The 14,619-nt window shown below is 43.7% G+C and overlaps 1 protein-coding gene across 2 annotated transcripts in view; it reads right to left on the bottom strand.

The window, feature by feature from the left end:
* The window catches only part of LIMD1 (LIM domain containing 1), a 32,776-nt gene that overhangs the window by 6,763 nt on the left and 11,394 nt on the right, over nt 1-14,619 (bottom strand). The window contains exons 3-7 of one of the 2 annotated variants that reach the window (XR_010361170.1): nt 4,179-4,246; nt 2,851-2,913; nt 2,041-2,108; nt 1,394-1,524; nt 205-256 (exon numbers count right to left, since the gene is read on the bottom strand). Coding sequence is in view for 1 of the 2 variants with exons in the window: in XM_064417590.1 (XP_064273660.1) it covers nt 205-256; nt 1,394-1,524; nt 2,851-2,913; nt 4,179-4,246 (314 nt within the window). In the remaining variant the exon portion in view is untranslated. Of the gene's footprint in view, nt 1-204; nt 257-1,393; nt 1,525-2,040; nt 2,109-2,850; nt 2,914-4,178; nt 4,247-14,619 lie in introns of those variants that run through there. The other variant, XM_064417590.1, reaches the window with a different exon arrangement.

Raw genomic sequence — 14,619 nt, 5'->3', positions numbered from 1 at the left:
AGGAGGAATAAGCTTCATCAGTGAACAAAAGGAGGGTCACATCTCAAGAACAGTACATGAGCTTAGACCAAAGGATGGCACTCCAGAGGAAGCCACCATCTCTCTCTATCCACAAGACCATTTGTTTTGACACATGGTCAAGTAAGAAAGAGAGCAAGGCCTGACACTCCTCCCCCAAGGGGATATGGAATAAAAGGCTCTCACCTCAGATGGCAGAATGGGAAGTCCACATGCTGCACACTTTGGAGCTAAAACTCTGGAAGAGCAACGAGAAATTGAAGGCAAGTTATGGATCAACATAAAAACAGAGGTCTGTATGTTCTCAGTAATAACATGAAAAGCTGCAGCTATAAATTACTTATCCACAGGAAAGCTTTGCATCCTGAGATCATAAATTCATTTTAGCATTCATTTTAAGTAATGCCTGGCACACTTATTGCTCAGTCAGGCAAAAAGAGACCTTATATTTTACACTTAGTGCCAGAAAAAGTACAAAATTTCCCTTTAAAATTCTTGGCTGCTACTGAGAGATTTGGAAAAGAAAATGAGGAGGAACTGAGCAGGACTGTCCCCAGAAAAATACATTAAAAGAAGTGGCAGCCTCTGGGCAGAAAACTTCTGAGAAAATACCACGACTGCACAGCTTCTTAAGGCCTTATAACACAGTAATTAATTAAATTAAATTGCAAGGAAACATGAATTATTTCTGAATAATGATGGCATACAAGGGCACTAATCTTGGCAACAGGATTGTAACAACTCTAGTCTTGGCACAACACAGAAGAGTTCCAAGGGCTGCCTAAGCAACACTTAATACTCTCCCTGCTCAGAAAATGGAGCAAAGACCAAAGCAAGCCAGAAGGACACACAAAACGTGTGCAGCTCTAATACCATAACTACCAGTCAAGAGCACAGCCATTTTATTTTACTGTCTAAACATGAAATATTTTTAAAGTGGATTTATAAGTCGTTTAACTTAGAACTGGCTAAAAGTTTTGCTTTGCAGATTCAGTGGCGATTATTTAAAAGTCAAATTCAGCCCTTTGACTACTCAAAAAGTAAATCACGTTGATTTCCACAGGCATTCACAGGCTTACCTTAAAGCAGACTAATTTTGTACATCACTGAACACTTCAGGAGAACTATTTCTCACTCTCTCTGCTTTGCAGAAGGGGCAGAGAACCTCTGAAACCCAGAGGTTATTTGGCTTCATCAGAGTTACACAAGAGTCAACAGCTGGATAAGAGGAGAGGGGAGGAATTTCTAGGGTCTAGCCCCATCCTCAAAATTTCTAACCCTATTTCTATTTTACTAATCTGCACTCCTAACTAGCTGAAAAGCTAAATTAGAGGCTTGCTGCTTGGAAGATCACTGCTGTTTATGTTGCCCTTACTTGTGGTAATCTCTGACACAGTAGATTTTGTTTTCAGAGTCTACAGTGAATGGCACGCCATCCAGACACTCGTTGCAGATGACGCATCGGAAGCAGCCCGGATGATATGATTTCCCTAGAGCCTGCAGGATCTGCAACAGAGCAAGAGAAAGGAAAAATGCACATGAAGAGCCAATAAAGGTGAAAATAGTAAACACGCAGCTTTACACCAGATAATGCTGCATACTCATCAGCAGGGCTGTGTCTCTCTCATCTGAAAAATCAGTTTACAAGGATGGAAAGGGCAGTTGGAATCAATATATAACACCTGGCTCTAGAGATATTCATTATTAGCATGGGTACGAAAACAATTTAGAGACTCAGTCAAGGTGTTTAGGACGACAAAGGATAGAAGTGACAGAATTTAAACAAAAGAAAATAATTTCTGAAGTCAACAAGTAAAGAATACTTAGCAAGATCACAAGGTAAAATATACCAGCCAAACAAAGGAAATACACTTTTATATTCTCCACGAGAAGTGGAAACTAGTATTATTGCTAGGTTTTCATAATTCCTTAGGTATTGAAGGGCTTTGTACTTGCTCGCCTGGCTTCTAATTAGCACAGACTATGGAAACTGTGTTGAACTCAACAGCTGCAATTCACTACCTGGAATACCATGGTCCGTCAGTAGAAGGATCAGACTTCTGAGTAGCAAACAGCTTCCAATTGTAAAGCTTTCCAGTGCAAGCAGGCAAACAAAGATAATTAATGATAAGCATTAGAAAATGTTAGGAGGCATGCTGTGAATGAGAAATTCCTAATTTCTTTGCCTTTTACACCACCAGCTATACCAGTCTCCCTCTGAACTTCCTGTAAGTGAATGCTGACGCCCTGAGTGTCCCCCACCCCATGCACACCTGGAATGGATGGTACCTGCTGCAGGCTAATCCTGCTTGACCAATCTAAGCTGAGGTCTGGATCATACACCCTGGGTCAAACCTGGTCCCCAGAGTATCAGTATCTATAAAAAACTATGAGAAAGTGACTTAATCCAGAAGACACATGGGAAGCCACAGCTTGACTGAAGGAAAGAGAGGCTGAGAGAGCTGCACTGATGCCTCACAGCAAGGGAGCACTGCAGAGCCACGAGACTGCTGAGCAGGAAGCATCAACAGGATTACAAATACACTGTCCAGAGAAGTCCAAAAAAGGGATGAAAGACCTGGAGTTTCTGCTTTTCAACACCCACTGAAAACGGGCAGAGCAGTCTCTCTGTATGACATACACTAGGGTGCCAGATTCACTTCCTTGAAAATATCAACAAAAGCCTCAGTGGATTTTCCTTCTGATACCAGTCTTGCACTAGACAAACTACCAGATGATAACAGACAGCATCGGATAGGAATACATTTTGCTTTTGACACATTCTTGTAAAAAGCTGTGGGAGTTTTTTCTCCTAAAGCAATTATCACTTACCATATCCATTATCAAATGACCACAAATGAAACACCTGTCAGCCGACTGCTGGAAACCAGAATACTGCAAGGACAGAAAAGAATTCACTTAAAATTTCACAAGGCCACTCAAGCATAAACAACAGTGTACTGTGGAGTGTTATTTGCATGTTTGTTATTGGTCCTTTTTCTGTGCTCCTTAGACAGAAAAACTAAACTTCCCAATGTTTTTTTCATTATATAAAGGTGTGGATGTGTTTCTGACTGCCCAGGTTCAAAAAGAGTACAAGTTCCTGTAACTTCCAAGTCCAAAATTTAACTTTAATTCAAAGTATAAAAATAAATACCATAAATGCATATGCAAATAAGGCAGTTACTAATAAGATTTATTTACATGCTTATTTGACCACATGAATCTACAAGACAAGAACCTTCTTGTGTTTTTCACATACTTATGTCACAGTAACTGTATATATAGGCCTGGAAAGCCAAATTTTTCTTTGGTTACATGGTCATAATTCTGCTGAAGCTTCTCTGAGGTCAGTGGTATTGTTCCAGTTCCCTGTTAGGATAGCAATCAAGTCTGGCCCACAGCAACTATTTTGCTGTTTTTCCTGAGATCTATAGGTAGGGAACTGTCTGTCACATCCATGACATGCACCTTGGGCACAGCACATCATCTGTCTGAATGAAGGAAATGCAAACTTGGAAAATGAAATATTTTACGTGCATTTAATCCTTTTATTTTCATCCTATGTAGAATATACTGAGAAGAACAAAGAACATGACCCTACCTCTCTCTGACAGAAATCACTAGGATTCACCAATAAGTCAGCAAATACAACCTTTCCTAGTCTCAAGGAAGGCTTAATCTACCAGGACTCAGGGGCAGAAGGGTGTATGGATTTTTACCTGCACAAGTCAAAGAGAGGACTGTGGGGTTGCCTCACGCTTAGGTACACTCACACAAAATCCCTCGAGGGTAACAGAAAGATATCCATTAAGAGAAATAGGAAATTCACTCACTCATTCCTCTGTGGCTTTTCATCTCACTCCTGCCTTCTCAGTATGCCACAGAGACAATGCTTTGAAGGAGCCATCACAACAGGTTACGGCTTCAGCTAGGGGTCTGTGCCACAAAACCAGGGCCTCTCACTCAACTCTCTCCAGCACCACTTGTGGGCAGCCACCACGGCTGGGGCTGGCCCTGGGGAAATGCTGGAGCAGAAGGGCCAGGCATCCTGCTGGACCAGGAGTGTGTGAAACACAGGCAAAGCTGATGGGCAGAAAGGCTGTGAGTCTGCTGGTGACACTGAGATGTCTCATCACAAGAGTCAACTGGGTGCTTACCAGGAAGTCTTCTTCACAGAACACCTTTCCATTGACAAAATAAAAGGCTTTTCCTCTCAGCTTTCGACCTAGGGAAAAAAACCCACAGAGATAAAAAAAAGATCAGCAGAGAGCAAGGAGAAAATGTGATCAAAACCTTGCTGCTGAGAAGCAAACAACAATGAAGACATCCAAGGACAGATGTCACACATCTGGAAAAGAGCACCTAAGCCCAGCATGGGTCTTCCCAGACTCCAGCCTGCCAAACTCTCTTCCACTGGTTGTTGCTGAAGAATGCCAGTTGGTGGATCTGGACAAAAGTCCCACCTTTGGGTAGGAGGTAGGAGCTTTGCAAGCGTGGACCACCTCCTGGCAGATTGCCATGTTTTGTAACTCTGGGAAGAGTGAGGGAGGATGCACTGACTCATGCTGGAAAACACTCGCGGAAAGGAGCAAGGAGGAAAGAAGAAAGAGCATACAGAGAATGACCTACACTTAATTCCTCAAAATGTCACGACCTTACTGTTTTGCTACAAGCAGCAGCTGCCAGACAAGGCACTGCAATACTCGAGCACTCACTCTGCCCCAGCAGAGTGCAACACCAGAGCACTCAACAAGCTTCTCTGCTACCTACCAGCACATTTGTTACTGCAGCTGCCAACAAAAAGCTTTGAAACTATTAAAAAAAAATCCAAATGTCATAATCAAGACAAGATGACAAAGTTTTTCCAAGAAAGTACTCTACATATGGAGAGGATTTGTATTTACTTCAGCTTTCATGATTATGCCTCCCATTCACCGTCTGTTTTCAGTTCCATGTAATCATGGCAATGTTTACTCACACTGCCACCACTCCTAAACTTCCCCCAAGAAAAAAGGCTAGGTTTTGTTTGTTTATAAAAAGCTGTTCCTACCTCTTTGCAGCCTGGTTTCCCTATGAAGCCCAGTGTTTGAAATGCAAGCCTGGCACTGGAATGGTTCTGCACTGGAGCCCCGAGCGTGTGCCAGGAGACAGAGCCCAGGGCAGGGGGAACAGCACTGCCTGGCACAGCTGGAGCAGGACCTGCTGCAGGCTGGTTTTGGACACCTACAAGGCACTGCTGGAAAGAAACTGGGTCTGAGACACTGGCGTCCAGAAGCCTTCTGCTTGACATGCTGTATGTGGCCAGTATTAATTTAAAAAGTGATTGTCAGCTGCTGGGTATAAACATGTGAACATCACACGGGACTGGACTCGGGGTCACCTTATGGTATGCAGCTACCTGGCAGCCTTCAGTGAAGAACCACGCTGGCTGCAAGGCTGTAGGGAAAGCAGGAAGCCAAGTAAACCCACGAAACAAGTGGGTTTTAAGAAACAAGTGTTACAGTCTTCTGCATACGCCAGAGGGCACCCTCAGGCTGGGAAACAGCTCCTGCTGCCAATTTCTCCCTGTGCTGCTCTCAGCTTCTACCTGCACACTTTTGGGATGGACTGCTCCCAGCGTCTCTTCGAGGTGAGGAAGCACTTTCTCATCATACAATTGGGAAGGCAAGATGCAGGAAAAGCTCACTTCCACAGGCTGCACTGGGAACTGTGCCAGTGGAGCACCTACCAAAATGGAGATGCTCCAGGGAAGCTCCAAAGTTTTGCCAGTGAATTGAGCCAGACCAGCATTTCATCAGCAGCCCTTAGTGCCCAGTCCATGTTTCAGCCAGTGGGGCAGGTGGAGGACAGGGCAGTGTGTTTTCTCAAGGAACAAGCCCCGGTTTACATGTGCAGGAACTTAATGGTTAAACTGTGGGCACTGCTCAGCTCTGTGTTTACTGGAGCAGTGCAGGAGCCAAAAGCACATGGCCCCATCATAGTCACTGTCCCTCATTCTCTGCAAATGGACAAACATGTAACCTGAAGGTCAGAGATGACCCAGGGCACCAGCCCATCCTTGCATCAATGCAGACATTGGATAGGGCATGGAAGAAAACCTGACAATCCTGAAAGTGTCCCACTTTGATTTTTCTCATCTGCCCTATGTTGTCAAGGTTGCTGAAACTGAAACAGGACCCAGAGTTCAAAACAGAAAGTATCTAATATGGGACATGTAATCTTTGTGGTTTATAACCCAGGGTTTACTACCAGGGTGTGTATTTGCATGATAACCCCACCTGTGTGTCTGCCTGTCCACAGGTAAGCCTGGCATGCTCACCAGCAGCTCTAGAGTCACAATTTCTGAGGAGGGACAGGAGAGGCATGGGGATACCTGAGATTTGCATCACCTTTGTCAAGGGTGGTCCTAAGCAAGTTAACAAAAAGCCTAATGCAGCAACAAGTACTCTTGAAAATCTTCCACTGATTGAAATGCAACACTGGGATTTGGCACTCCCAAAAATGAAAAACAAACAAAACCATTCAACTTTGGTTTTAAATTACATGGTAGCAAGGGCTCCAGTTCAGTGCAACGGGCAGGGGCCCAAGTGATTTTCCACCTGCATGCAATGCATCTCCTTAAAGACAAGCTGACAGTGGTGAGGAAAAACATAAACATGGGGGCATGCAACGAGAAACACTTCTTTGGATGAAGGCCTGGTGCATGAGCGGCAGACATTCCAACAGAAGGGATGAGGTTTGGATCGCTGCCACAATGCCATTCTTCCATGGTGACAAAAAAAGCATTTACCAGCCATTCTGCACCCAGAGTATTTTTAACACGGTGACATTAGCATGTTAAGATTGATGGCAACAGACCTTCAGTGAAGGTGCCACAGCCAGCATGCTGTGTCTGGGCTTCTGCTGTAAACTCATTCAGCAGAGGGAGAAGCCCTTTGTAGAGGATTTATAATTTGGCTGTTGGCATTACGTGAGTCCCTGAAGAGTTGCTGACACCAAGAGCACTTTGAGGCAGGACAGGGATGATTTAATTACTTTTGTTGGGGAACAGGTAAGCATTTTAACTATTTTTAGTTCACCATGACTCTCTTTAAGCTCCTGACAGAAACGTAAAAGGAAATTTGCAAAAACCATGAGTAACCAGATGCTCCTGCAGCCACTGTGGGAGTGATTCATGCAAACACAGCCCATTTCTTCCCTGCTGCTCTCAGCTTCTTCCTGCACACTTTTGGGACAGACTCCTCCCAGTGTCTCTTTGAGATGAGGAAGCACTTTCTCATCATACAATTGGGAAGGCAAGATGCAGGAAAAGCTCACTTCCCCAGGCTGCACTGGGAACTGTCCCGGTGGAGCTGGGAAATGCACGTTCCTGCTGCAGCCACACCAGTAAAAGGAACAGCACTGGGACTGCCCCACAGCGCAGAGCAGGGTGGCAGTGACTTCTGTCCCTGCACTGAGCTCCCTGCCATGGCATAGTGCCTTCAACTAAACCAGTCCCTCTCAAAAGCCATGCTTCTGACTGTGCCTGCAGAGGCTGGCACAGGTTTCATTTGGGCAGGGAGATGCTGTTTTATTTTCACCAAAAGGACGGATTGAGAAGTTAAATGGCATATAAGGAATCACATATTGATAACTGCCTACTTTCAACATGTATCATGATGAAATATCCTTTGACAAACCCAGGAATATTTAATGCGTGGCTTGCTGCTTTCAGATCAATTGTTTTACTACATGTCTTATGCTGCTGGCTCCTGACTGTATTTCACTTTCAGCTCACTGTGAATTTAGCTAATCTCACACCTGAAAAGATTCGGACAATTAAAATTCTTTGGCATTTCAACCTTACTGCCTTCACTTGTTCTTACAAGGCATCTTCTTCATCTCTGACAGGAAGTTTGAGCCCTGAGCTTTTATGTACTGCTCATCCCTCACATGTCTGTCTATTCTGTTTAGCTGTAGGACCTTCAGGATGACCTCGAGGTCACTTCAGTACCAATTTCAAAATATTTCAAGTTTAGTCACTAGTGCCTTTGTGCTAAAATAAACACAGCTTTGCTTAGCAGCTGATAATAGGCATACTATCAGGCTGCACTCCCAGGATGCCAGTGCTTTTGTCCACTGTTTTCTCAAATGATGGCTCTCTCCTTTTGAAGATCATGCAGAGACAGTTTAACCAGGGACTTGAAATGTCCCTGGCACGGAGGATCCTGGGAGATGCATCATTTGCTTGCTGGGGATTTGGACATAACTGTCTTTTGAAGTTGCTTTTCCATTATTTATTAAAAACAATGGGGTAACAAATCCATGTTCAAAGACAAGAGATAGCTTGTCAATGCATACAATGGAACAGGGCCATGTCTGGAACAAGGCTTTATGGAGATACACAACCAGGATTGCTGCATTGCTGGAGAGGCAGTGTGCGGGCTCCACTTATCCCTTATCTAGGCACCACGGAGCTCCCTGTGGTATCTGCACAGCAGATGGGCAAAAATCACTCCTGACTGGCAGCTTCTCCTGGGTCCCTTCCACACCGACAGCCTTGGGCCTCTGCCATTACAAAAACCAGTGCTTTTTCAAGTACCACAGCTGTAAAATAAATTTGGATATGTGATTACTGATGGCATGTTAAATTCAGCTAGCACGTGTGTTATGGGTGCCCTCCATGGACACTCTGCTGACAGGCAGTATGGTGTCCTAACACGTGCAGCAGACAAGGTCAGGCATCAGACAGCTCTGCTTAATTTCTGTCATCTGTCCCATTTCTCCTGGCCACCATTAAAGCTGGATGCAGCACTGAGCTGACACAGAAATGTCAATATTTCCAATCTGCTCTAGAACTGAGCCTGCATGAAAGGGTCACTTCACTGGCTGTACATCCTCCAAATCAGGCAAATGGCAGATATCCCAGGACAGACCCAACTCTTGCTGAAACCATGGGCAGGAGGATAGGATATCTGCAAGAACAAACTGTGCTGTGACACAGTAACTCCATTACCACATAAGATGTTCAGTCTCTCTCAACTATACCACTTGTATGCTCTGTGCACTCACCATACATTTGAGGCAGTAGGAAAAAAAACCAAACAAACTCAAGCAAGAGACTCGGCAGTTTTTTGCTGTTAAAAAAGTGTTGCTTTATTCCTCAAAACTCTCAGGAAATGATCTGATGCCTGAAAGCCAAAAGCATGCGCACGTAAGAAAGGTCAGCTGTCTCTAAGGGCAACACAACCACAGGTGAGGGCAGAAATGGATCCCCAACCAGAAACATTGCAAAACCACAGCACACCACACAACTGAGCAACATCTCTCCTTTGCCATCAGGCAAACCACTGCAAGAAGATATTAATGAGTTCTTCATTTTAGGGAAAACCCCTAGAAGCGTCAAAATTCAGAGGTAAAATACGGTCGCCCTGGGACAAAGCATTGCTTTTGATCCAGATAGTCCCTGCTCTGGAAGTTGTTTTCATCCCAGTGCTCAGCTACTCTGCATCACTCTGGAGACAGCTGCCCAGCTCCCCAAAATGCACCAAAACCAGGTGGTGTCAAGAGCTGGCCTCCCACCCGGTCAGCCAGTGACTCATCGGAACACACAGAGCACAGAGCCTCAAAGGAGGAAGGCGGGGGAGGCAATCTCTGTGACCTCGAATTAACTGTACGTTGAAATGACATGAGAGAGTAATTTTTAAATTTCTCTGGTTATGGAAAGGGCCTCATTACTTACTGAGACACTACTCAGAAAATTAGTCACAGTATCATTAAAATGTTGTAAGAAACCCACTAAAATCTTTACAGCACAAATTAATCCTATGCCTGTTTTTTACAGAAAACAGTACTTTGAAGATGACATTATAAAACAGAAAGACTAGAAGGACTGGCAATTTATTCCATGAAAGATTTCAACCTTTTTTTTCTCCTCACATTGTCCTAATGATTTCAGACTTTCAGCCAGCACTAAAACACATGCAATTGACTGAAACCACTATTATACTAGTAAATCCCTGACTGCATCCATCCCCTTGTTGCTGAACATCTGCACCTTTCCATCAAGGATTTCTACTGAGGACACCTGATCCATGCCAAAGCCCCTTCAGCTCAGGCTTCATATCACTACTGCCCTGAAATCTGGCCAGGAGAGGAACAAGTACTGCCACCTTACTGTAAAAGCTGCCCTGGCTTTTCTCATCTATAGCAAGCACTTCTTGTGACAAACAACAGGATTTTTCACCAGTGAGGTGAGACTGAAGACAAAAATTCAGCAAGAACATAACAGCCATTTGGAATGAAGCAGAAAAATGTACTGATGAATTGCCTGTCCCCTAAACTGTAAATCCAAGCACACCTGAATCTCTTTTGACATGATTTTTGCTAAAAAATTGTATCGTTTACTAGGCAGACTCTGGCATGATAATTTTACTGAAGGGATGCTGAGGATGTGTTACTGCAGTGCTTTGCACTCTCCACTCTGAAGATGGGCACATTTCTCAAGCAAGTTGATTGGTGTGGTGGGTTTTTATCCAATTATAGGCACTAAGTTCTGCCTCCACTAGAAGAGATGGCAGTTTCCACATCTCAAGATAACCATACATATACATGTGGCCATGGAGAAATTCACTTGGCAAGGCTGACTATCCTGCTGTCTGGGATTAAGTCACATGGGCAGAAAAAGGTGACTTTCTGCTTGTAAAGTTATTTAACTGTGCCAATAAAAACCACGGCCTTCTTTTTCTAGGAGTTACATACCAACATAATTAGCCCAAAGACACCAAGAGCTACATTGCTCTAAGTAGCCATGCTTCATAATCATTGCAGCAAGACTAATTAGCCCAAGCAGAGGGTTATGCTTGCAGAAAACACTGCTTTTACAGCTTATCTACCTAGTTTAGTAAATGACCTTTGATACCTCTAAACACAACTATGTTGTGAAATATTAAATATAAGATATATATACCCAGAGGCTGGCAAGAGGCAGCCAGCTTGTGTGATTTCAAAGTCTGTCACTGGAACAGCAGCCTGTTAACCCCTGCACTGACATCAACATTAATCTGAGCTTGCAAAAATAGGAAAGAAAAATAAAGTAATGCAGTGATGTTGACATGTCAAAGACTGAATTCTGTAATCTAGCAAACATGCAATGTTTCCAACTCTTTGCAGTAAGGAGCCAAAATCTGGTCCTCACTTGGCCCTCGGGTTGTAGTTCAACATCAAACACTCCTTCAAATCACCTTGCAATCAGTTCTTTCTTTCTGACTTCCTTCCTCGCCTACTGATTTCCTTCTCAGCCATCTCCAACATTTCCTTTGCACTTTTTTAGCATTCAGATTTCCTCTTGAGGACCAAGTGGCTCAAGTGCAAGACTCTTATGCTCTGTACTACACTGCTAGCAGGGCACAAAGGTCTGTTTTCCAGGCAGCCTGTGGCATCTGGATATAAGCCTGGCTGAATCCAAGAGAAAACACTAAAACTTAACAGAGAAGGTTACAGTGATACACTCTAGCTAAAAGTATATAATTTGTAAGGTCTCTTTACTACCTAGATTGTAAATATCCACATCTGGAGATACACATATTTTTTTACACATCTGAGGAGGAATAAATTAGTGATTTAATTTAAATGGTTAATGTGTAACAAACCATTTGATAGCTACAACTTTTTGTCCAACAAGCTGCAAAAAAAACCCCAAACCCCAAGGCGGAAACAGACACCTTGCATGAAACAGCTCAAGGCGTTTGGAGGCCTTTTTTTTTTAACCTACTTTTGTGGCCCTCCTGTAAAGCAAATATCATTTATTACTAATCCTGCAGAAAGAGCCTGAAGTTTTTTTCCTCTCCCTCTCTGCAAAAGACTGCCTTGTTTGTGCCTCTGCCCTGTAACAAACAAGAAGATAAACGAGACATTTATGCCAAAGTAATAATTCTAAATCTGTTGTTTTGACCTCTAAGCCAAATTTTCTGCATTACATGCCACTGGCTCAGATAAGACAGTACATTTTTTTCCTGCCAACTGAACCCTGTAGTGTATGCGTAGCCTTGTTCAACAAACTGCTCTATCATTTATCTCTGAACATATGTGTATTGGGAAGCAGAGGGTGAAGGAAATTTGGCACCATGAGTATCACTCCCCTCCATAACCCCTTGCTTCTTAGACCCTCCTGATTTTCTGTGTCAGGGAAACCAATGCACATTTGGATACAAATCCAGCTAGGAGCAAAATTAGAAATCTTGCTCAAAGGAAAACAGCGGGACAGTGGTTATAAATATCTGGAGGACAATATGCTTTACCTTAATAGGTAATTTTCTGTATTTTATTTATTGGAGTGGGGGATATTCAGTGTTCCACCAGAGAAGAAATTTTAGGATTGAAATCAGGAGCAACCTTGACTTCTCAAAGTCAGGTTTGTACTGGATGGTGTCCAAGATGAACTCCACTTGACCTTAAAAGCACTACTTACTTTTCAGCTAGAAACCAGAGTTTCCACACAGGCTGCTCAAGATGTGCTTTGCAGCTAGAAAGACAACACCAAATAAGTATTTATTTTCCTGGCAGACAAAAATGGCCTCATCACATTTCCTGCAGTGATAGAGGTGACAGAAAGTCTGCAGAGGGACATGTGTCCTCTCTGAATGAACAACAGAGCGTGTGTCCTTTATCCCCACAGCAACTGATGCTCTGTGGGGCTGGGAGATTACTTTGGGCTTCAAAAGGCAGGATTCTCCTCCCTGAGTAGGTTTCCTCCCTGAGTGCAGGGCAGGACGTCCTGTAGCTCCCCAGGCAGTCACAGTGCAGAGGTTTGATGGAGCAGAAAGTCAGCCCAGTGCAGGTCAGGCCACAGAGCCCGGAGCAAGCACCTGGTGCACCAAGGCCCCGCAGACCGCAGGGGCAGTGCAGGAAACCACCCCCTGCACTGGGGGGTTTCTTGCAAACCTTGATGCTTGTAGAGGTCTGTGCACATGAGGGAAGACACCCACTACTGTGGGGGCCTGCCTCTGGCACCACTCTTTTTGGAGTGCTGGGAATCCCATGCCACCACACACCTTCCCCTCCATCCATCCATCCATGACATCCTGCCAGCTGCCACTGCCTCCAGTTTCCATTTTAGTATGGCCACTGCCACAATGGTAAGGACTTTATCTTTCATGAGTACGCTCCTAAATATAACAAGCTGAATTAGGCTCTCACTTATATGCCCATGACTTGCATTCCCCTTTTCTATCTTGTTTTGAAATACAGTCTTTTCTACTGAGGGAAATGTCATTATTGCTCTCACACCCCTTTCTTTCCCCACCTCCCCATAATTTTCACTAGCCTTGTTTTTTTAATTTTACTTTCAGTTTGAAACCGTTTGCCCCAGCACATCTACTCAGCACATTTCTCAGTTACAGCCTGGGTAAGAGAGAAAATGGGCTTCACTTTGCTAAACTTGGCTTCTTTCCATCTTTCTAAGTCTCACCTGACATCCACACCTTTTCATCTTGCTCTGGAAACGTTTGGAAAGGGTTGACTTTTAAAATAAGCAGCAAATAGCTATTCTTTCAACCCTCACCAACCCACCTCATTAGAAATGGGATTAAGTTAATTTTTAACCAAACACAGACAAACAAACAGACGTAACCACAGATACCTCTGCAACCACAACTACTTTTCTAGCACTGGTCTCCAAATAAAGATTGCAAAATTAATTTTAAAAGGAGGAGCGAAAGTGTTTCTTTATAAAGCACCAGTTGCATGGCAGTAATTTTAGAAATTTAAGACAGCTCAAACCTGCTGCTGGATTATTTTTAACAAGAGCTTTGGGTGCAAGGGCAGTTCAGAGATTGCCTGGCCCTAGAGGGTGAGAGGTGACTGAAGCAAAGCCTTGGCTGCAGTAATCCTCTCCACGGGAGAAGATAAATTAATTTCCAAACAATTTACAAGAAAGGACAGAAAAGTGAGAAGCTGACTTCTGAGCCTCTAGGAAACTGCCACTATACGCAAAAACCACTTTCTCTTTTCAGTTTTCCTATTTTCAGTCAGATGATGGTGAAATACTCTACTAAAAACATAGGTGAGGCAGGGCAGCTGGTGTAGGACAGCTGGGAAATGGGCATAGTTCAAGGCTCAGCTATTATTAAAAAGTATACACATCTTTCTATATTTATTCCAACTTTACAGCTCCAAATAAAACACATGCAGTTCTGATGAGTTTATAACTCTAAATACAACTCAGGAGGAAAAAACCTCAGTCTCATCTGGGAAAACCAAATTCATACATACAAAAGCAGCAGAAGATTATTATTTTTTCTGCCACCACATATACAGCTACACTTCTAAAAATACACTACTACTGCTGGAGTTAAACACAACAAAACAGAAAAACCACTGTCTTACAAACACAGCCACGGTTTAAAACCAAGCAGCCAGTTCTTCATTCCAGCTCCATCACAGACCTCCTCAAAAAGCTGCTTAGGAGGATCCATACACTGCTGTACACCCCAGCAAACTCCAGATGTGGGTCTGACAAAGTGACCCACAGGGAGCTCAGCAGGGCCAGCTGAACTATTAACTTGGCTTCTCGGGTAGATTGCACAAGGCTCATCATTGCTGCTCCCAGTCTGATACCTT

This window comes from Passer domesticus, chromosome 1 (assembly GCF_036417665.1).
Source record: "Passer domesticus isolate bPasDom1 chromosome 1, bPasDom1.hap1, whole genome shotgun sequence".
Classification (NCBI taxonomy): domain Eukaryota; kingdom Metazoa; phylum Chordata; class Aves; order Passeriformes; family Passeridae; genus Passer; species Passer domesticus.
Note: the sequence above shows the minus strand (reverse complement) of the source record. Positions and strands in the feature narration are given on the sequence as shown.